The 23,707-nt window shown below is 38.8% G+C and overlaps 1 protein-coding gene across 1 annotated transcript in view; it reads left to right on the top strand.

Moving 5' to 3' along the window:
- The window catches only part of MTPN (myotrophin), a 60,646-nt gene that overhangs the window by 22,032 nt on the left and 14,907 nt on the right, over positions 1-23,707 (top strand). The window contains exons 2-3 of the mRNA XM_080666879.1: positions 16,147-16,260; positions 18,174-18,257. Of these exons, the coding sequence (XP_080523005.1) occupies positions 16,147-16,260; positions 18,174-18,257 (198 nt within the window). The remainder of the gene's footprint in view (positions 1-16,146; positions 16,261-18,173; positions 18,258-23,707) is intronic.

Here is a 23,707-nt window from a genome sequence, read left to right as displayed (position 1 = left end):
CATAATACCCTCTAGGTCCATCCAGGCTGTCACTAATGGGGTGATTTTTTTTTTTTTATGGCCCAATAGTATTCCATTGTCTATATGTACTACAGCTTTTTCATCCACTCTTCTTATTGATGGGCACTTGGATTGCTTCCATATCTTGATACTGTAAATAACATTGCAGTGAACATGGGGTGCATATGTTCTTTCAAATTAGTGTTTTTGCATTTCTTCCATTATGCCCAGAAATGGAATTGGAATTGCTGGGTCATAAGGCAGTTCCATTTTTAATTTTTTGAGGACCATACTGTTTGCCATAGTGGCAGTATCAGTTTGCATTCCCACCAATAATGCATATGGGTTCGCTTTTCTCCACATCCTCACCTACACTTGTTTGTGGGTTTATTGATGATAGCCATTCTGACAGGTGTGAAGTGATATCTCATTGTTGTTTTAATTTGCATTTCTTTGATAATTAACAACATGAGTGCATCTTTTTATATGTCTATTGACTATCAAAATGTCCTCTTTGGAGAAGTGTCTATTCAGGTCCTCTACCTATTTTTTTTTTTATTGAATTGTTTGTGTTTTTTTGGTGTTGAGTTGTATGAGTTCTTTATAAGTTTTGGATATTAACTCCTTATGAGATGTATTATTGGTGACTACCTTCTTCCATTCACTAGATTAAATTTGCTTCCTTTGCTCTGCAAAAAATTTTTAGTTCAGTGTATTTAGTTTTTAGTTGGTTTATTTTTTTCTTTTGTTTTCTTTGCCTGAGGAGATACATCAGAAAAGATATTGCTAAGAGAAATGTCAGAGTTTTTGTTAAAACTCACCTGAGGATATTTTTACCATTGATATTTTTTTTTCTTTTTTTTTTCTTTTTTTTTTTTAGAGAGGAGGGAAGGAGAGAGAGAGACAGAGAAATATCAACGTGAGAGAGACATATCGATTGGTTGCTTCCTGCACTCATCCATACAAGGGCTGGGGATCGGACCCACAACCCAGGGAATCAAACCCAGACCCTTTGGTCCACGGGCCAGTGTGCTAACCACTGCTCAGAGATTTTACTACCTATGTTTTCTTCTAGGAGCTTTATGGTTTTGAGTCTAACAGTTAAGACTTTAATCCATTTTTAGTTTATTTTTGTATATCTGTAAGAAGGTGGTCTGGGCTTATTTATTTATTTATTTATTTATTCATTCTGCTTGAGTATGAGTACTTTTTAAAAGATTAAGCAAGTAGAGGAGGAATGGAGTTTCATTTTATGTTTGTATGACTTAGCACAAACCTATTGCCAAAAGAGAAACTCTGGAATCACAGTGAGCATAGTCCAGCTCATGCTGAGCCTATTGGAGCAGTTACTTGACCTGATGAACTTTGTCTTTTTTGTTCACTTCTATATTTCTACCACTTAGAATAATTTCTAGCTCATAGTGGGAGCTCTTAAATGTTGAGTGAATGACTGACCAAATAAATGACTAGTGAGTGAAAAATTCTTTAAAGCTTATAAAAGATCTTATAAAAGATCTAGAGCAGTGTATACCAGGATAACATGAATTTATATAGAAAGAGCTCGCAGTTGTTCTCTATCCAGAAGGCAAAATCAAGATCAGATTAAGCTGTATCAGTTCGAGGTGAACATCTTTGGCAAAATTTAAAGTCTGAATGGCAGGCAAAGAAGATTGTCCAAACTCTGAACAGGAAAAGGGTGTTAGCAGAGACAGAGTCTGGGTGAACCAATTCACTTCCATCTTGGCATTAACAAACTGGCAGGAAAAGTGTCTGAATGGTAGGGAGAAGGGTGTATAACATCATCATGGGCTTTACTATTGTCTGGTCTTACTTTCAGTGAATCTCACTATTCTGTGTTCTCTAAATTCATCATAATCTAATTCCGTACTTCACACTCTAGCACCTTGACCCATTATATATTAGTTTCTGTAGTAAAGCCAGGCATGGGCAATGACTGTTAGTATTTTTACAAAGCACATAGTCAGCCCATAAGTTCCCTTTCTCACCAAGGCCAAGTGTTAAGATTTTTCTTACTCTTTTGTGACTCAATTTCAGAGATGTTAAAATACAGGAAAACGTGTGTTTTGGAACCAATGACATATGATATTGTTTTGTTCTATAAAACAAAAGCTTTAATGTTACAGGGTATTTGGTATTAATCTGCATGTTCAGAATTAGGAGAAATTTTAAGTAAACTATGACTCATCTACTTGACAAAATATTCTGTAGCTTTCAAGAATAACAGCAAGATCTCTCCTGTGTTAAATAATTAGTAGTGTCATTGTAACTTTTTTTAAGCAACTACCTTTCATAGGGGGGAAAAAACACAGAAGTATGGCAAGATAGTAATAATGGTTGTATTTTGGATGGTAGGCCTTACTAGAAGAAACATTTTATTTTCCAAATTTTATTTAATTCATGTGTTACTTATTAAGTATGTGTATGGTGACAGTGGGATTGTTTGTAACACTTATGAAAGGAGTGCTTAGAAATAAGTCCTGCTATACTAATTTTTTTGTAGTTCTAGATTGTTAGATAAAGGAAATCTCAAACATTTCATTGAAATTTGAATGTCTCAATGATATGCTTGGGGGAATGATGGAAAAGGATAATTGGATGAGTGAAATGACCCAGATTCAAGACTCTGAATTGTAGTACCCAAATATACTACCTCTTTTATAGCACACTGGAAGGAAGTTTACTGAACACTGGTGGGCTCATCCTTCAATCTTAAATTTTTTAGAAATACCTTAGTGACTATGATGAGGAAAGGTGAGGTACAGCTGGAGATAGGGTGGGGAGGATATGGACTAACAAATCTATATCTATACTAATAAAAGGGTAATGTGCTAATTAGACCAGATAGACTGGATGTCCTTCTGGACAAAGCCACGGTGGCGGGGGCCAAGGCAGAGGCAGTTAGGGGCGATCAGGCCAGCAGGGGAAAGCAGTTAGGGGCGATCAGGCCGGCAGGAGAGAGCAGTTAGGGTCGATCAGGTTGGCAGGGGGGAGCAGTTAGGGGTGATCAGGCTGGCAGGGGAAAGCAGTTAGGGGCGATCATGCAGGCAGGCAGAGGCGGTTAGGGGTGATCAGGCAGGCAGAGGAGTTAGGGACGATCAGGCAGGCAGGCATGTGAGCGGTTAGGAGCCAGTGGTCCCAGATGGATTGCAAGAGGGATGTCCGGCAGTCAGACATCTCCCGAGGGATCCCAGATTGGAGAGGGTGCAGGCCGAGCTGAGGGGACCCCCCACACACACACTCCCTGTGCACAAATTTCGTGCACCGGGCCTCTAGTATATATATAAAAGCCTAAGTGACTGTTACAACCAGATGACTGGCCGGTAGCTGTGACGCACACTGGCCACATGGGGGCAGACACTCAACGCAGGAGCTTCCCCTGGTGGTCAGTGCGCTCCCACAGCCAACCTCCCATGGTCCCTCCCCCTGGCCGGCCGGCCCCAATCACTGGCCAGGCCAAGGGACCCTACCCATGCATGAATTCGTGCACCAGGCCTCTAGTTCCTTTTAATAAGAATCTAGAAAGAACTTAGAGCCTGGAAAAATAAGATGAACATTATAAGATGCAATTGAATAGCAATTAATATGATGGCCCTACATATATACTCAGAAAATCAGTAGCTGAAGTTTAGGATAATAACAAATTACATAGAAAAAATTTTGTTTTAATTACAATGTGATGTGACTGCTAAACGTAATTAATAATCTAATGTGAAATAGGGACTGCTTGTTTCATGTGTCCCCAGGGATAGAACCAGAACCAGTAAATAGTGATTTTTCAGCATTTAAACAGGAATGGATTGATCAGTAAGATCTTGAGTTGCCTTTCATTAGAGAAGGTCAGTTGCAGGTAGAGTTATACACAAGCAAGGATTCAACCACAGAATGGGTGGTTGAATTAGATGGCATTCCAAGTCCTTTCAAAACATATTCTGTGGCTTTTCAGACACTCTAGTAATGATTTTAAAATACCTCTTTGTGAAGTGGTAGTTGTTTTGGTAAGCAACAGGTTACATAGTGTGACAAAGATGGTATAAAAGTAACTACACCAATTCATTAAATTGGACTGTTATGCGCAAGTCGCGTATAGCCATTATAGGTGATATATACTAGTATAAGTAAGGCATTGTTCTTTCTTTAATGGGGGTTTTCATTGAGATTCATAAATAACAAATATCTTGAATAAAGATAAATGTAGTAAGAGACATGTAAGCAAGAAGTATAAGGATTAAAAGGAGAGAATCCTTTATCAAGAGTATCAGGTAAAAGTTTTAAATAGAAAATAGATCTTGAAGGGTTAGTAGAATTTCAGAAATTGAAGACATGAATGAAAGTTGGGTACCATGCCAAATAAAGACAACAACAAGAAGTTTGCCAAAAGTGGGAAAGCACTGGTTTGTTCAGAGCAGTGTATGAATGAGAATAAAAAGGCCAGAATGGTAAATTGAAGATGACTTGAGTGTCACCATGAGGATTTTTATTCAACAAAAGAAACAGTTGAATTTTTTGCATGATCATTTACTCTTTAGTAACATTGATGTACTTGATTTATATTGGTTGAAATGTTGAACATAGAAAAATTGGGTAGAAAGCTATTCAAGTGAGAAGTAGTGAGGCCTCTGATAATAATAGTGGTTGATGTTTATTGAGGGCTTTCTATATAATCGCAGGCACCTTATATTATTTCGGTGAAGCCTCATAACAATTATATGTAGTAGATACTTTCCAAATTAGCACCTCCTGGTTTCCAGTTGGCTTATGGGTATTCCATACACCATAAACGTATTAATTTATTTCTTCAGGCATATTCTCTCACATACACCCACCATCTCCAGATCAGTAGACAGCGTGTCTAATACTGATATTTCCTTAATTTAGCATTTTATGATATGCTATCATAATCAACAATAACAAAGTACCACATTTGGCATTGTGAAATGTGATTTTATTTAGAAGTAGTAGTCTCTGACCCCCAAGGACCTTTACAATTTAATTAACACAAAATATAAATACATGAAAAGCTAAATTGCAAAAAAAATAAATTGTCAGCAAGTTAAGTCATTGAGCATTCCCTCCATTGAAGCTCTTGTATCTTCCCAAGTAGGCAGCAAATTCATTAAGTCAGACTTTTCTATTTTATCCCAAGCAAGTAGCACAGTGTCTAACTTATGATAGGCTAAATAAATGTTTGTTGAATTGTAAATAGTGTGTCTTTTTCTAATGCAGTGTTTCTTCCATCTTTTAAAATTCATACATTAGTAAAATAAGTCAGAGTAATAATAGATTTAAAAGAAAAAACACTTGCCTTTGAAAGGTATGTCTATAATTTTTTTACATTGTTCATATTGTTATATTAATCTTCCTGCTTGATCTAGCTTATGTGGAAAGTTAACTATACTGTAGCAGCCATTTTCAGCATTAAAACTCTTGAACTACTTTGTTCTCATAGCCTGAAGTACAGAAAACCTATTTTCTAGATCCAGAATATGAGTGGGGTGGGGGCCGGGGGGACAATTATAGATTGATACAATCACCAGATGCCTTTAACACATAAAAGCAAAGAGCATGAAAACTAAGTGTAATAGAATTGAAAGGTTATCTTCTCCACCCACTGGTTATTCAGTGAGGAAATAGGTCTACCAAGCTTGTGAGCAGTAGCAGAGGTCACTAGAGCCAAGGCTTCTGTCTAGTGTTCTTTCCACTATTTAATAATACTTCTCTTCATAAAAGTAGAACTTAAGTAGGCAGTGAAAGATAGGTAAGACTGAGATACCTAAGCAAATGCATTCTAATAGAGGAATGGATTCCTAACGTCTCAGGGGTCATGACCCCTTTGAGAATCTAATGAAAAGTGACATGGACTCTACCTAGAAAATCATATACACATGCAAAAGAATTTGTAGACTCTTTGAAAGTCTATCCATAGATTGTCTAGTAGTCTGTAGATCTCAAGAGGAAAGGTACAGAATCAGAAATTATCATACTATATCATGGTATCAGAAATAGATGAGACTGAATTAGATTTTAGAATATTGTGCTCTTTAATAGTCAGCTCTCTTCAAGGAAGTACTCCAAGCCATAGAGTAGATGGCCCAAATTCCTAAAGCATCCATGGGTGGGAAAGGGGGATCAATAGCTATGGATTTAGGGTCGTGGCTTTTATATTAAAACAAACAACACATATATGTATATATGCTATGTGCCTATTCATGCAGAAATATTTCTTTGAATTTTTAATTTGGCTATTTAAGATTTTTCTCTTAGATTCAGGGAAGCATGTATTTTTCCTCCTTTGTTATTTGGAGTACTTCATTGAAAAAGTTTGTGAGGTAGAGAGTTAGCAGGGCAGGCTATTTTATATTTTGTGAGTGGGTGAGATATATAGGAATTAATACTTATTTTATGCCCTAACCGGTTTGGCTCAGTGGATAGAGCGTCGGCCTGCGGACTCAAGGGTCCCAGGTTCGATTCCAGTCAAGGGCATGTACCTTGGTTGCGGGCACATCCCCAGTGGGGGTTGTGCAGGAGGCAGCTGGTTGATGTTTCTCTCTCATCAATGTTTCTGACTCTCTCTCCCTCTCCCTTCCTCTCTGTAAAAAATCAATAAAATACAAAAAAAAAAAATACTTATTTTGTGAAACCAATTAATTAGTGAAAAAGTTTTTGTGGGTAGAGACCTGCAATTCCTCTTTTTTTTGTAGCCTTAGCATACCTAATACAAGGCTAGGAACCTGGTTTCTCGGTACATACTAGTTGATTTATTGATATTAAAGATAGAACTAGACAGTTAACCAGTAAATTATTAGTCAAATAAGAGAATTTATTGCTATAACTGAGGCTTTCTGTTATTTAGAACAGTAGTACTTAAGAAATGAAACATGACTAGCTTTCTCAAATGCCAGTAATGTCATTTAATTTTCAAAAAGTTGAAAAACTTATCCAATGTTCAGACCTAAAATGCCATGCTTTGACATTGGAATAAATCATGGTATAATAATTAGATTCTCTTCCCAATGTAGAACTCACCAACTTATTGATGTAAACTTGTCATGCATTATCACTCCTTTTTCTTTTTTTAATTCTAAGAATAATTCCAGTTAGGACCAGAGAAGACTCAGAGAAGCTCATCTTGAGTTGTTAGAATACAGAGTAATCTTATGACTCTTCTTGGCTTCCATTTGATTTAGAATTTCACATAGACTTTCTCCATCCCACCATAATCTAAACCTTGAGAGGCACAAGGAAGGAACACAGTCACCATGGTGGTTCTGGATAGAGTGTATTTAATTTAAACTCAACCAGAAAATATGAAGTAGTATTTTCTTATCTGCAATATTACAAATATACTACACATATGGAATATACTAGTGGTCAGCAAACGACGGCTCGCGAGCCACATGCGGTTCTTTGGCCCCTTGAGTGTGGCTTTTCCACAAAATACCACGGCCTGGGCGAGTCTATTTTGAAGAAGTGGCGTTAGAAGAAGTTTAAGTTTAAAAAATTTGGCTCTCAAAAGAAATTTCAATCGTTGTACTGTTGATATTTGGCTCTGTTGTCTAATGAGTTTGCCGACCACTGGAATATACCATATTTAGAGAAAATAATAACTTCAATTGTAAAAATACAATTTTAATATAATAAAAATCTATATTGTGTATTCAACAATCAATAGGCTTCATGTTGCCATGAAAGGAAGGAGAGTAAAATGAAACTGGGTAAATTACTCTTGCTAAAAGGGAAAGGTGAAGCTAGAATAGGCCTGGATGTGATGTCAAATTAGGTTTGCCAGCCTGCTTTACCCCAACTGTATATGGCAAATAGAAGTTATATGCAGTTATTTGTGACCTGCCTGGTTATTTACACACACATCATAGTAAGAATGTTATTGCTGCCAAATTCCATGGCATATGCTATTACTGCATGATGTCTTTAAAAACATGTATAAACTTTATCCCTAAGGAAGTATTATTCCAAAAAAATTATATAATCAAGATATTTCTAAGTAGATATTATAAAATTGTATAAGGATAACCAAATTTATCAGCTGTTTGAATTATATATGATGACGATCTGAAATCAAAACTAAGATTCTAAAAATTTGTTTTAAACATCTGATAGAAGTGGATGAGTCAGGAGAGGAAACAGTGAAGCCCCAGGCAGAGAGTAGGAGGAAAAGTGAAAAAATGTGGTGTCACTGAAGCCAAAAGAAAGAGTGTTTAAAAAAGGAAAGAGTAGTCAACATTGTCAGTCACAACATGGAGATCATTGACATCAGCAAAAATGGTGTTCCGGGTAGAAGTCGGGTTAGAATGGAAGGTGAGAAATTGGAGATAGCAAATATAGACAGTGCTTCTTTGGAAAGTTTAGCCATGAAAGGATAGGAAAGAGAACAGTCACTAAAAGGTGGATATCAGTTCCAAGGAGAGGTTCTTGTTGCTGTTTGCTTTTTTAGTGGAAGAGTTGTGAAAAGCATATGCTGATGAGCCAGTAGAGCAGGAACGGTTGAAAGCACAGACAAGAAAAGGGATAAACAAAGGAGTAAGCTTTCTAAGAAAACAAGAAAGGTAATATTTAACACATATAGGTGAGAGATTGGCTTTAGATGGCTTGGTAGAGAGAAGTTCTGGAGGAATTCTTTCTAAAGGCAGTGTTCTGTGAAAAGAAGGATATGAGGTTATATGCTGAGAAAAGAAAGTGAGGAGATAGAGAAGTTAACAGTTTATAAACAACGGAAGATATTTAAATAATCTCCATGGAGAGTGGAACAGCAAGATACAAAGGAAAACATGGTTAGATTGTCATGTAATGCTAAGGGACCTGTTGAAATTGTGCAGAAAATTTCTCTTCCCTAGCCCCAGAATCTGGGAGACAAAATTAATATGAGATTTTTGTCTAGCTGGTAATGTCTCATGAAATTAGAATCAAAATTACAGAATAGGTGGCTAACTTCCTCTGGTAATGTCACTAATGCTTAGAATATGGATGGAGGGTAAGGAGAATGAAACTAGATAGAGTATTATCTTCCTTTCCTGTTTCACCACCACTACTAAAGTTACTGCTGAAAACCTGAAATTGTCATTCATGCTCTTCTCTACATTGGTAAACATCATTGCTCTCAAGTTACTATTGCTATTACTAGATAACAGTGTTTGGTTGAAATGGAAGATCTCATGTGTGATCTCCAAGTCTATTGTTTGAGCAACTTCACCATTTGCTCAGTCAAAAAGCTTCTATTACATAAATGTTTACTATGTGTCACAAACTATGCTAGGCACTGGACATGCAGAAGTAAATAAAGGAGACATGGTTCCTGACCCATGTCCATAGTGAATATAGATGCAGGCAGTTTGAATAGAATGTTATGTGTTATGACACAGGAAAGTACAAAGTATATGTGTTATGACACAGGAAAGTACAAAGTACTTGAGCACATCTGTGAGGATCACATTTCTCTAAGTTGAGGTGATTAGATATGACTTTCTAGAAGTTTTATTAAAGCTTGATTCTGAAGAATTAGTAGGAGCTAGCTAAATAAAGGGTAGGGGGTAGAAATGCTGTGAGATTTGGAAAGGTCATCATAGGCTAGTATTTCCATATGTCCTAAACTATGTTGTTTAAACTTGATCCTCTGGGAGCAATGAATAGTCATCAAAATACTTTAAAAAACATTATTAATTGATTTGAGAGGGAGAAAGATGACTGTTTTGTTCTTCCACTTAGTTTTGCATTCATTAGTAGTTTCCTCTATGTGCCCTGACTAGAAATCAAACCCACAACCTTGGTGTAAAAATAGAGCCATAGAAATTTGTTATTGAAGTATAATTGAAATACAACAAACTGCAGATATTTAAAGTATACAGTTTGATAAGTTTTGACCTGTATACACCTGTGAACCATCACCACTATCAAGTAATGGAACGACATATCCATTACTCTCAAGTGCCCCTTCATAGTCCCTCCTAGGATCTGCTTTCTATCATTTTAAATTAGTTTGAATAGTTTATAATTTTATGACAATGCCACACTTCCTTGATGACTGCAGTTTTTAATAATTTTTGAGATCAGTTTGTGTTGGCCCTCCAGCTTTTTTGTTTTTTCAAAGTTGTTTTGGCTATTCTTCATTGTTTGTTTATTTTTTAAATATATTTTTATTGATTTCAGAGGGGAAAGGAGAGAGAGAAAGAGAGAGAGAAACATCAATGATGAGAGAGAATCATTGATTGGCTGCCCCCTGCAAGCACTTCACTGGGGATGAAGCCTGCAACCGGGCATGTGCCCTGACTGGGAATCTAACCGTGACCTGCTGGTTCCTAGGTCGACGCTCAGCCACTGAGCCACGCCGGCCGGGCTATTCTCCATTGTTTTTGTTTCCATATGAAATTTAGGGTCAGTTTGTTAATGTCTTTAAAAATACCTGCTAGGGCTTTGATTGGTATTGCATTGAATCTATACATCAATTTGGGGAGAATTGACATCTTTACAATATTGAAACTTCTAACCCACAAACATGGTATGTTTCTGTTTATTTAGATCCTCTCTAATTTCTATCTACAACATTTAGTAGTTTTCATTGTATAGGTATTTCACATTTTTGTTAGATTTATTAAATTGTCTTATATTTTTGAATGCTATTGTAAATACTGTTTTAGCTTGGATTTGCAATTATTCATTACTAGTGGCCCGGTGCATGAAATTCGTGCACATTAAAAGGGGATTAATTAGGGGACCCTTTCCCCCTCCCCACATGGGAGTCCATTCTGTGGGACTCTTTCCCTCTCCCCATGTGGGAGTCTGCACTTGTTCAATAAATCACCACCTTTGCTATACCAAAAAAATAAGAGGGGATTAATTAGAGGAAATAATTTAATATTGCTATTTGCCCTTTCTCTATAATAGAAGTGTCAGAGATGAAAGAAAATTAGTAAAACGTATATGAAAACCTTCCTCCTGTCAGAGTCTGGGGCACACCGTGGGACCCGAGTCAAGTCCCCACCCACCCACATGCACCTCAAAATCACGTGAGACCCAGACCCGGCTGGCCACCACCTCCCGTTGGGCTACATCCAGACCCGGCCAGTCCCACCCTTGTCAAGCCCCGCTGGGCAGGGGACATAGCCTCAGGTCCCCTGGCCCTGCGCCAGGATGGGGGGCATGGCCTGAGGTCCCCCAGCCCAGACCAGGGCAGGGGTCATGCCTTGAGGTCCCCCATCAAGCCCCACCAGGTGTGGGACATGGCCTGAGATCCCCTGTCAAGCCCTGCCAGGTGGGGGAGGCGCAGCCTCAGGTTCCCTGGCCCGGCACCGGGAGGGGGGCACAGCCTCAGGTCCCCTGTCAAGCCCCTCCAGCAGGGGGGTGTAGCCTCAGGTCCCCCGTCAAGCCCCACAGGGCAGGGGGTGCGGCCTGAGGTCCCCTGTCAAGCCCCGCCAGGCAGGGGGGTGCAGCCTTAGGTCCCCTGGCCTGGTGCTGGGGCGGGTGGTGCGGCCTGAGGTCCCCCAGCCTGGTGCCGGGGTGGGGGGTGTGGCCTGAGGTCCCCGGCCTGGCGCTGGGGCGGGAGGAGCAGTCTGAGGTCCCCTAGCCCAGTACCAGGACAGGAAGTGCACCTTGAGGTCCCCTGTCAAGCACTGCTGGGTAGGGGAGGGCATAGCCTCAGGTCCCTGCTGATTGCTCATTAAGGCTCCTTATGGGAACTTGGCCTCAGCTGTGGGTGCAGCCATCTTTGTGACGGAGTGATGGTTAATTAGCATATTCCCTCATTATTAGATAGGACTAGTATAAAATGCAGTTGATTTTGTATATTAATCTTTTGTTCTACAACATTACCAAAATTACTTATTCTAGTAGCTTTTTGGTAGATTCCTTTGGATTTTCTGCATAGATGATCATATCATTTGCAAAGACAGTTTTACTTCCTTTTCAAAATGAATGCACCCTTTTTTTTCTTGCCTAATTGCACTGGCTAGATCTCCACTACAACATTGACTAAAGTAAGAACAGATAACTTGTTCCTGATTTTTAGAGGAAAAGCATTCAATCTTTTACCAGTTACTAGTAAGTATAATGTTAGTTGTAGTTTTTATGTAGAAATCCCTTATTAGGCCAAGGAAATTTCCCTCTTTTACTTCTTTGCTGAGTTTCTAGGAGCAATAGATGTTGGATTTTGCCAGATACCTTTTCATCTACTGGGATGATCATATGGGTTGTTTTGATTCTTTTTACTTTGTTAAAATGGTGGATTATATTGGCTGACTTTTCAAATATTTAACCAACCTATATTCCTGGGATAAATCTGAGTTGGTCATAGCATATTCTTTTTATATATTTTTGGATTGTTTACTAAAATTTTATTCAGAATTTGTGTTCATGAAGGATATTAGCCTGTGGTGGCCTTTTCTTATAACATCTCTGTCCTGTATTAGAATCCTAGTGATGCTAATCTCATGGAATGAGTTGGATGGTTCCCATTTTCTGGAATAATGTGTAGAATTGTTATTATCCTTTTCTTCTTGGCCATCTGGGGCTTGGAAGTTCTTTGCATATTCACTTTTATTATTTTTAAACTTACTGGGCTGACATTGGTTAATAGGTTCATACAGGTTTCAAGTGTACATTTCTGTGATACATGACCTATATATTGCATTGTGGCCCACCATTCACTCTGGCTAGAGATTTATCAGTGACTTGATCTCTTAAGAATTAGCTTTTATTTCTGTTTTCCATTTCATTGGTTCCTGCTCTGATTTTTATTCGTTCCTTCTGCTTACTTTGGATTCAGTTTGTTTTTAAATAGACTATCTTTTAGAGCATTTTTGGTTCACAGCAATATGGAGCAGAAGCTGCAGAGATTTCCATATACCTTTTCCCCCTGGCTTCTGAAAGTGAAAAGTACAAAGATCATTTATTTGAGACCTTTCTTCTTTTCCAATACAGGCATTTAGTACTATAGATTTTTCCATAAATACTGCTTTTGCTAAAGCCCTGCTGAAGAGGATCCTTTCTTTTCAGTTAGTAACTTAAAGCTCTCATTTTCTTTTGTCTGCTAAAATAAGAATTATAAAGTCAGTGTCTGCAGGGATAAAAGATAAAGCTTAAACACAACAGCTCCATTTTGTATGCATTTTGCATGCTTGTACTAAGTAGGGAAGGAAGGTGTCAGATGTTTTTTTCACAAAGCTATCCTATCAATTGCGCACTACAGGTATTTCTTTGCTTTGATTCACTGAAAAGACCTATCCAGCTAATATCAGTAATGGAAAGGAAGTGTTAATAATAAAAATTAAACTACTTCTATCTGTGAATCATTTAAGCAATATCTATCTTTAGAGTCTCACATTTCTGCAGTTGTGAATAAAGACTAATAAGGTGGTACATCAAAATGCTGTTACTATTTAAATTTGTTTCTAAATATAAAGTATTATATCATTGAATCATTTCTTTGTTTATATTTCACCGGTTATGTAGAAACAAGTTTGGATAGTCTTTTAAAACCAGTGTAAGTCAACATCAGGGATCCACAGAAAGCATTTAATCTTTTACGTTTTACCCTGTGTCAGGTACTGTGTTACATACTTTGCATGAATTATGTCCTTTAATGATGCACTAAAACCCTGTGAGATATAAGTATTTTCATTCCCATTTTACAGATAAGGAAACTGAGATTTAGAAAATAGTCTGAGGTCCCACAACTAAGTGGTAGAGTTGGAGTGAACTGGGAGTAATCCAGTCTCCAGTGATCTTAAGCATGTAATAGACTGTGTCCATATAGAGTATGTTTGAAAGAAAAGCTCATAATAGCTATAAAATGAGTTCTGAATATCTCAGTTCAGGATATGGCTTGATGAGTTGACTAAACCAAACTAGATGAATAATACTGCAGTTAAAAAAAATAAATTCTTTCAGACATTTTGCTACTCATTAAAGTCTGAATTTTCCTTAAGATAAAAAGAGGCCCAGCCAGTACGGCCCAGTTGGTGGAGCGTTGCCTCATGCACCAGGAGGTCAGCAGTTCAGTGCCCTGTCAGGGCCTATGCCTGGGTTTTGGGCTCGATTCCCAGTAGGAGATGTGGAGGAAGCAGCTGATTGATGTTTCTCTCCTTCTCCCTTCCTCTCTCTAAAATTAAAACATATTTTAAAAAGGGGAGGGGGGCGAATACTGAACTGGAGGCAGTGTGGTAGTTTTGGGGGTTTAGATCTCTACTCTTACTAACTGAGCCACATTAAAAAGTTACTTAACCTCTTTCAGCTTTTAGACTTTTCATATGTTAAGTGGAGATTTTCTCCTTTTAGAATTATTTAAAGATTAGAGATAATGCATGTAGCACAGTGCCAAACCTGTAGTAGCTGGTCAGCAGAGAGGGTAATTATATTTATTACTAGAGGCCCAGTGCATGAAATTCGTGCACGGGGGAGGGGGTTGTCCCTTAGCCCGGCCTGCACCCTCTCCAATCTAGGACCCCTCGAAGGATGTCCTACTGCTGGTTTACAGGGATAGGGCCTAAACCGGTGGTCGGACATCCCTCTCACAATCCAGGACTGCTGGCTCCTAATCACTCACCTGCCTGCCTGATAGCCCCTAACCACTCTGCATGCCAGCCTGCTCACCCCCAACTGCCCCCTGCTGCCGACCTGCTCACCCCAAAATGCCCCCCCGCCAGCCTGATCACCCCCAACTGCCCCCCCATGCCAGTGTGCTCGCCCCCAACTGCCCCCCGTGCCAACCTGCTCACACCCAACTGCCCCCCCCTGCTGGCCTGCTCACCTCTCCTTCCCTCCCCACTGGCCTGCTCACCCCCAACTGCCCCCCTGATGGCCTGCTCACTCCAAAATACCCCCCCCCCCCCCGCTGTCCTGATCACCGCCAACTGACCTCCACTGACGGGGTGAGGGACTGAGGGCTGTTTTCAGGCTGGCCACACCCCCTTCAGGGTGGGGTTCCCCACTGGGGTGCCTGGCCAGCCTGGGTGAGGGGCTGATGGCTGTTTGCAGGCTGGCCAAGCCCCCCAGCGGGGACCCTCACCCCATGGAGGTGTAGCCAGCTTGGGTGAGGAGCTGAGGGCCGTTTTCAGGCTGGCCATGCCCTCCGGCGATCCAGGCTCCCAGCCCCTCCTTTTTATCTTTTCTTTTTTTTTTTTTTTTTTTTTTTTTTTAGCGCCTCCTTGAGCAGAGGCCAGGGCCTGCTGGAAGCAGGTATCTGGGATTTATCTATCTTCTACAATTGAACTTTGTAGCCTTGAGTGGAGGCCAGGGCAGCAGGAAGCTTGGCTTCCTCTATTGATGGGGACAACCCAAGCCTCCTGCTTGCTCCAGCTCCATGGCTGCTACCATCTTGGTTGGGCTAATTTGCATACTCGCTCCTGATTGGCTGGTGGGCGTGGCTTGTGGGTGTAGCAGAGTGATGGTTAATTTGCATGTTTCTCTTTTATTAGTGTAGATTTTTAGAATCTCTGTTAATCCTCAATGAATGGGAACTATTTTTGAGGCCTTAAGTTCATCTTCTGATACTACCCACCTCCTGTCCATCACCAAGATTGTCATATTCCTTCTGAAAAGTATTTGTGTAGCACTGAGTTTCTTTCCTTCATAGCAGTTATATTTTGAAATACATTTAAAACTGATTACACTAGATGGTAAGCTCTGTGCAATCAGAAGCCATGTCTGATTTCACTCACCATTGTCCCCTGTGTACAGTGCTTAACATACAATAGGACTGTGAGTGAATGAAATGAATTCTTAATAGCTAATACATTCCTTGTGATAATGGCCAACACCATCAAAGTAGTGATGCTTTCTTTGAAGAATTAAAATACATGTCGTGTGATATGTGTAAAAAAGTCAGTATTTGAACTCATCAGTTTCATGTGGCCACCTCTTGACGTTATGCTGATTGAACTTCTTAGAAATAGAGCACTGTATATTTCATTACATTTAGCATTATTGCTTGTTTTCAGCTTGACTAATCGTGGTTTGAATTACTATCAAACTGTGTCCAGAATGTTTTTGGTTACTTCAGTTTGCAAGAAATGCAAATATTTCACGAAATTCTTAGAGCTTTAAGAAAGTAAAAATATCAAGCACCTTCCCTCCTTCAATCTACCATCCACATAAATACTGTTTTCTTTGGCTTCTTATAAGGGAGAAGATGTCAACCGGACACTAGAAGGTGGAAGGAAACCTCTTCATTATGCGGCAGATTGTGGGCAGCTTGAAATCCTGGAATTTCTGCTGCTGAAAGGAGCAGATATTAATGTATGTAAAGAACATTGTCATTCTAGAAAAAAAAAATTCCTGTTATATGCTTTAGGTGATTATTTTATACTAGAGGCCCGGTGCACGAAATTCGTGCACGGGCGGGCGGGGGGGGGGCGTCTCTCAGCCCAGCCTGCACCCTCTCCAATCTGGGACCCCACCGGGATCGGGCTTAAACGGGCAGTCGGACATCCCTCTCACAATCCAGGACTGCTGGCTCCCAACTGCTCGCCTGCCTGCCTTCCTGATTGCCCCTAACCGCTTCTGCCTACCAGCCTGATCACCCCCTAACCACTCCCATGCCAGCCTGATTGATGCCTAACTGCTCCCTTGCCAGCCTGTTTTCCCCTAACTGCCCTCCCCTGCAGGCCTGGTCTCCCCCAACTGATCTCCCCTGCAGGCCTGGGTCCCCCCCAACTGCCCTCCCCTGCAGGCCTGGTCACCCCTAACTGCACTCCCTTGCAGGCCTGGTCGCTCCCAACTGCCGTCCCCTGCTGGCCATCTTGTGGTGGCCATCTTGTGTCCACATGGGGGCAGGATCTTTGACCACATGGGGGCAGCCATCTTGTGTGTTGGAGTGATGGTCAATCTGCATATTACTCTTTTATTAGCTAGGATAGAGGCCTGGTGCACGGGTGGGGGCTAGCTGGTTTGCCCTGAAGGGTGTCCCGGATCAGGGTGGGGGTTCCCTTGGGGCGTGGGGCAGCCTGGGTGAGGGGCCTGTGGTGGTTTGCAGGCTGGCTATGCCCCCTGGTGACCCAAGCAGAGGCCCTGGTACCTGGGGTTTATTTATCTTCTACAATTGAAACTTTGTAGCCTGGAGCGGAGCCAAGCCTTCTGCTTGCTCCTTGGCGGCAGCCATTTCTGTTGGGATTTATGTATCTTCTATAATTGAAACTTTGTAGCCTTAAGCGAGGCCTGGGCCGGCCAGGGTGTGCAGAAATCTTGGCTTCCTCCATTGCCAGGAAAACTCAAGCCTCCCTCCTGCTCTCTGTGGCCATAGCCATCTTGGTTGGGTTTATTTGCATATTCGCTCCTGATTGGCTGGTGGGAGTGGCTTGTGGGCGTAGCGGAGTGATGGTTAATTTGCATATTACTCTTTTATTAGATAGATGTATAAAATAGTTCTTGTGGAAACCTCATTTTAAATTATACAGTCTGAAATTATACCATAATTTCTGTAACTTAGAAATGTATAGTTGGGATTTTAAACAACAAGCAAACAAAATGACTTTCAAGCTGAGGATCAGCAATCTGCCAGTGGACCATAGGACCCTGCAGTCATGGTAAATATGGTGCATTTTTTTGACAGAGGTCAGTAAGCAAGTGGTCAGACAGAAGTAGCCATCTCCTGACTCTTTCCTTTTGTGGCTTCTGCATTTCAGAGTTTTAGAAAAATGTTTAAGTAACCATGACAGCAAGTGAGATGAACTTCTCACATTTCAGGGGACACTAAGTCACTTGGCTGAGCTGTGGCAATCTTTTCATTGGCTATGTTCTTCCCTTCAGCACCTCAATGGTATTTCTATATTAGTGGGGAGTAAGGCTCAGAGAGATTATAACTAGTCACACAGTAAGTGGCAGAGCCAAGATTTGAGCTGGGGTCAAAGCCCTGTTCCCTTTACTTCACTTTGCTGACTCCCAAAGAGAAACCTTGCTTGTGGGCTTGGGCCTCTAGAGCAGCGGTCACCAACTTTTCGGACCTCACGGACCACCAGTGGTCCACGGAGGCGACTGCTGCTCTAGAGGGCAGCTCTCCAGAGACTAGAAATGTGTACCTATAAAGTGATTTTGGATAGAAAGGCAAATAGGTAAACATTGACTTTAAAATATTCACAAGTGTTTCCTGATTTCATCTAGAAAGAAGAAATGAAAAATGGATAAGGTGGTTTTATCTCTTTATTATTTCACAGGCTCCAGATAAACATCATATTACTCCCCTTCTGTCTGCTGTCTATGAAGGTCACGTTTCCTGTGTGAAATTGCTTCTCTCGAAGGTGAGGTCAATTACTACTTTTTATTGCCTTTTCCACTGCTGTGTGACTGTTTCAGCTAAGTATTTGGTTAATTTATTTGTTTGGCCTCAGGGACAGAAATCTAGTAGTATCTAAAATTGAGGTCTAGAATATTATAACCCAAAATAGTTGGTAACAAACTGTTACTAGTTGGTAATGGGTAAGAACCTTTGGCTAGAATATAAAACAACACAGTCTCCATAATCAAGAATAGTTGCTGTGAATGGCTCTGGCACGGTAGCTCAGTTAAAGTATTATCCCGATGTGCCGAAGTTGAGCACATACAAGAATTATCAATGAATGCATGAATAAGTAGAACAGAAAATCAGTGTTTCTCTCTAAAATCAAATAACTTTTTTTTTTTCCCACAGCAAACTGTTTAACTGAAATAAGCATTGTAGTTAACAATATAGAAAATGTTGTGGACTAGTAGCTGTTTACAGACCACACTTTGAGTGACCCTGGATTGAAATTTGTAAACTTCTTTTTCTGTAGTACGTACTGAGAAGAATACATACTGGGAAGAGTATTAGAGGCAGTTTACTCTCTAAGTAAAGGTTCTTCAAGTCATCTGGTTTCTTGTTACTGAGATCATGGTAAATCTGGAGTTTTCCAGTGTTTTGTCTTTGCTATTATAAATTCTTAGACGGAGTTCAAAACCCAGCCTCAGGAATTAATGCACCAGTTGCAACCATTTAGCTGTATTAGGACCTGCAAATATTCGGAGACAAATCTTAATAAAATAAGGCACTAGTATTAATCCCAAGCTTATCATTTTATGGCCATACTCTAGAAAGTGTTATTTATAACATTTCATTTGGTATTTTAAAAATCCCTGCTGAAAGACGCAAGAAAGAAATAGAAATCAAATGAGTAAAAGCATTTTGCCACCATAACTGGTACATTAGAGTTTAATAAATAGCTTTTATTATAACTAAGACTGAAGATGATTTTATGCTTCATCTAGTCAACTTCAGTAAAATTGGGAAAGAAGGTAGCACATTTGTCTCATAATACTTTGAGAACTTTTTAAAGATACTGTTCTGAAAGTAGTTAATTCAGTTCCTTTAAAACTCAGGGTTTTTACCCATAGCTTCATGTTAAACACAGTTACTGGATTTCTTTAAATGTGTAGTGGTTGTTTTATGAGTTTTGGGGGGATTTTGGTAAATATCAACAGTAATTTTTAGCTACTACACACATACTAATTCTCCTAAAACCAACTGGAAATAATATTTTTTGCCACTAATAGATTCAGAATGTGTGGTAGGATGTGCTCACAAAGACTTCCAGTCACTGTCTTTCTCCTTATTCATGAAAATGTCTATTCCTTCCCACATATTCATGAAAAGATTAAAAAGCACCTTTGTGAACTACTAGATAATTTCATCCCTAGGGGATTATTTTCGTTTACTGTATTAAAAACTGATTGTCACAGGCTACAAATATTGATGTATAGTTCGTGAAAGATTTATATAATTTCCTGTATTTTATTAGTTTGGACTCTTTGTATTGCAAGTTACTAACCCCAGCTCAGATAGGCTTAAGGAGATCTTGTTGATGCATATAATTGTACAGTGGAGGCACTGCCTGACCCTGTGCTTAAGCCATGGGACCAGGATCTGATTTCTTTTTTTACCTGTAAGCTCTCTTCCTCAAAATGGGCTTTATTCCCCTGGCATCAACCTATCTGCTAAGCGTATAGTAAAAGAAACAGTTAACAAGACAGTTGTATATTTGAAAGTTACTAAGAGGGTAAATCTTAAAAGTTGCCATCATACACAAAATTTGTAAGGATGAGAAGTGATGGATGTGAAGTAACTAAACTTACTCTAATAATCATTTCACAATATGTACAAATATCAAATTAAACTAATAAAGTTGTTACATGTCAGTTATCTCAGTTAAAAATAAATAAATTCAATTCTTATAAGAGTAACCAACGGATGCAAATCATTGGGGGGTGAGGGCATGTATGGGAGTGGGGTGGGGGTGGGGGGCAATGGTAAGATATGTACACATATAATACCTTAATAAAAATTTGAAAAAAAAAATAAATAAATAAATAAATTCATAAGTCAGAATAAAAACAAACAAAAAGAAATTACCTCTTTCCGTTATGTTTTTCTACCCCGCCAAGGGTGAAATTGTCTGAAAAATAAAAACCTCCGTGGGATCATTTTTAGCTTAGATCCTTAGGCTCTGGTCATTTACTAAGTAAGATGCCCCTAAACATGCTCAAACTATGGATCCAAACTATTTCTTTCTGATATGCCTCTCTTTCCTGTGGGACAAACAAAATAAGACATAATTATTCTTATGCTAGAGAGGATATGAACCATTCATTGTTCTCTATCCCTTATTGCCAAAATATGTTCCAGGTCATTGTTAAAAAGGAAGGTTTGATTTACATGAAGGCCCTAATATGTTATCCCAGAAGGATCGTTATAAATATGTACTCTGTTGCTAAATTATTGGTTGTAAGTTGAGGTGTCTGACTTTTAACTAGCTTATTTTTTTCTTTTACTTGGTGCCTGCAGTTTTGTTCTTTTGCTTGTGTTTGAGCCTTGATTTTTGTAGCTAAGTCAGGGACATTCAGAGATGGCTCTATTGATAGCAGATCAATTTTAACCTTATAGAGCTGTTTATTATTTTAGATGACATTTTTTAACCTTTATAAAAGCAGCCTAGTAAAATTTAGTTCTGCTTTTTCAAAATTAATTACTTTCATTTTATTATTGCATAAGCTTCTTTAATGATACCCTATAGTTTTGTTAACCAGCATATTTTTTTTAGAAACTGATTGTACTCTAAAAAATCCATAGCTGCTAAAACGAAGCTGTTTCAGTACCCCTTTTAACATTAAAATCAATGTTTGTATTATGAAATCTAATTTATTCTACTTTTTATCAAAAATAGAATCCTTATGTATTATTATAAATTCATTTAAAAAGTATTTAGTTTAAGAAGTTTACCAGATTCATTGACATTCTTGGTATATTATTCAGGTGGTATGTGAGTAGCATAGGAAAAAAGCCAAAACAATAAACAGAAATTTAAGAACTCAGTATGATTGCAACTAATGGGGGGAGGGGAGAGAAATCACAAAAACAAAAAGGAGATTGCTAAAATATTTGAAACTAAACTATGTAATACTTACTGGACTATTTTTAAATTTTAATGCAGTGGAAGATGAAATTTATGACACAAGAATTTAAAACATTTAATTCTTGATCATATAGCAAAAGAAGAAACTAACATCTATATAATATGTTTTAAGCACTTCGTGTATATAATCTCCTTTAATTTTTATCAACCCAAATACATAGGTATATTCATCTCCATTTTATGGATAAGGAAATCATTTTTCTCAGGGAGGTTAATTACTGTCAGAAACAGTTATGAGAAATTGAACATGTAGAAAAAGCTATTTGGGCTGATTTTTAATTGGTGAGCTAGTAATGTAGAGAACAACACGTGTAGGACTTCCACTTCAAGGTGTGAGCACATGCCAGTGTATCCTCTCCCTCCCAACCACAGAAAAGATGTTTTTAAAATGAATGAATCAATATTTGGTTTGAACCGTAAGAAGGGGTTCATTAGATAAGAAATTATAATGAATCCTTGAGAAACAGAAAGCAGGCGAGATAGGTTTATAGAAACATTTCCTAACATGAGCAAGAGGGTAGTTGTTACAAAAGGTAGAAGCTGATCCAAGGCTGCTCCAAGTCCAGAAGTGGTTAGTGCCCCTAAGCAACAAATAAGTGAAGAGCTGAGTGCACTTCAGGCAGAAACAAAATAAACCGAGAGAGAAAGGTGAGACGCAAGAAGGGTCATAGGCAAGAAATTAGTATGTGAATAAATCTAAACAAATATTAAAATGCAAAGCACTAAAGTTTTTTAAAATAAGCTAAAACTACAGAATTGTTAAATAATGTATAAGATGGAAGCAGGATGATCAAAGTTCCTGGTACTTTCACCAAATCCGGAGTATGTGAAAAACATTAATAAAACTAGTGAGAAGAGAAAAGGGAAAGGAGACAGGTGAAGCAAGTAAAAATACAGGCTCGAGAAGCATCCTGGGAAATTTACCAGTAGCAGAGGAGGAAGAAACCCAAGTTGGAGTATGAAACAGATATTCATGATAGAGAAGTGACAACTGAACAGCATAGCGGTCAAGCAGCCTGTTTTTATCAAAGCAAAAGTAGAGTGTAAGCACATGTCATTTTAAATTGTAAGTTCAATAAGCTTCCCTTTTTCCATCCTAGAAAATCTTAACTGGGAAGTTTTTGCAATAAAAGGAAAACTTAAAAGGTGGTATAAAATATAATGTAGTTCAGAAGTTGCAGACCTTTTTTTAGAGCATTAGGCTCAATCTTGCAACCATATGGTTTCTGTCATAATTTTGCCACTGTAGCTCTAAAGCTGCCATAGACAATACAGAAACAAATGGGCTTGGCTGCATTCCAGTAAAACTTTACTTACAAAAACAAGCATCTGGGGCATAGCTTGCTGACCGACCCCTCTTCTAGCTCACAGCATTTCACAACTTTAACCCTCAGTAGTAAAAATGTGTATCGTTCTGGATGCTTTTACCAGACTATGCTAGTGCATATTTGTTGAAAATTTTTATTATCAATTAATGTAGCCAAACAAGATATGGAATTTTCATTGTTAATATCTGAACTGGTCTTCTTGGTTAAAACCTCAGATACCTGAATAATAGAAGGTTTGCATGATTACATTATTTCAAAGAAAATCATGAAATGCTACTCCTTAACTATGACATTAGCCAGTGGACTTTCATAAGTCCAAAATTCATTTATTTTTCACAGCTACATATATAATTTGATATCATAATCTAGTATCCATGATTAAAGAGATCTTTTTCTAAGAGAAATAATAGTAGTCCCTGTAGCATTTAATACATTACCATGTTAGGCATTTCCTGTAGTATTAACGTATATCAAAATTTCTATAATATTAATACTAAAATTCCTTATAAATTATGTAATGCCTTGTAATTTATATAATGGGTAATAAAGAATTTTAAGTAGTCAAGTATCCTTATTCCCTAATCCTAAGGCAGTGGTTCTCAACCTTTCTAATGCCGCGACCCTTTAATACAGTTCCTCATGTTGTGGTGACCCCCAGCCAAATTATTTTCGTTGCTACTTCATAACTGTAATTTTGCTACTGTTATGAATCGTAATGTAAATATCTGTGTTTTCCAATGGTCTTAGGCTTCCCTGCTAGCAGGGAAAACACAGATATTTACATTACGATTCATAACAGTAGCAAAATTACAGTTATGAAGTAGCAACGAAAATAATTTTATGGCTGGGGGTCACCACAACATGAGGAACTGTATTAAAGGGTCGCGGCATTAGAAAGGTTGAGAACCACTGTCCTAAGGGAAAACCATTTCTAGA

The sequence above is a fragment of the Plecotus auritus genome (genome assembly GCF_963455305.1).
Source record: "Plecotus auritus genome assembly, chromosome: 4".
Lineage (NCBI taxonomy): Eukaryota > Metazoa > Chordata > Mammalia > Chiroptera > Vespertilionidae > Plecotus > Plecotus auritus.
The sequence above is the reverse complement of the archived record's forward strand: the minus strand, read 5'-3'. Positions and strand labels throughout refer to the sequence as shown.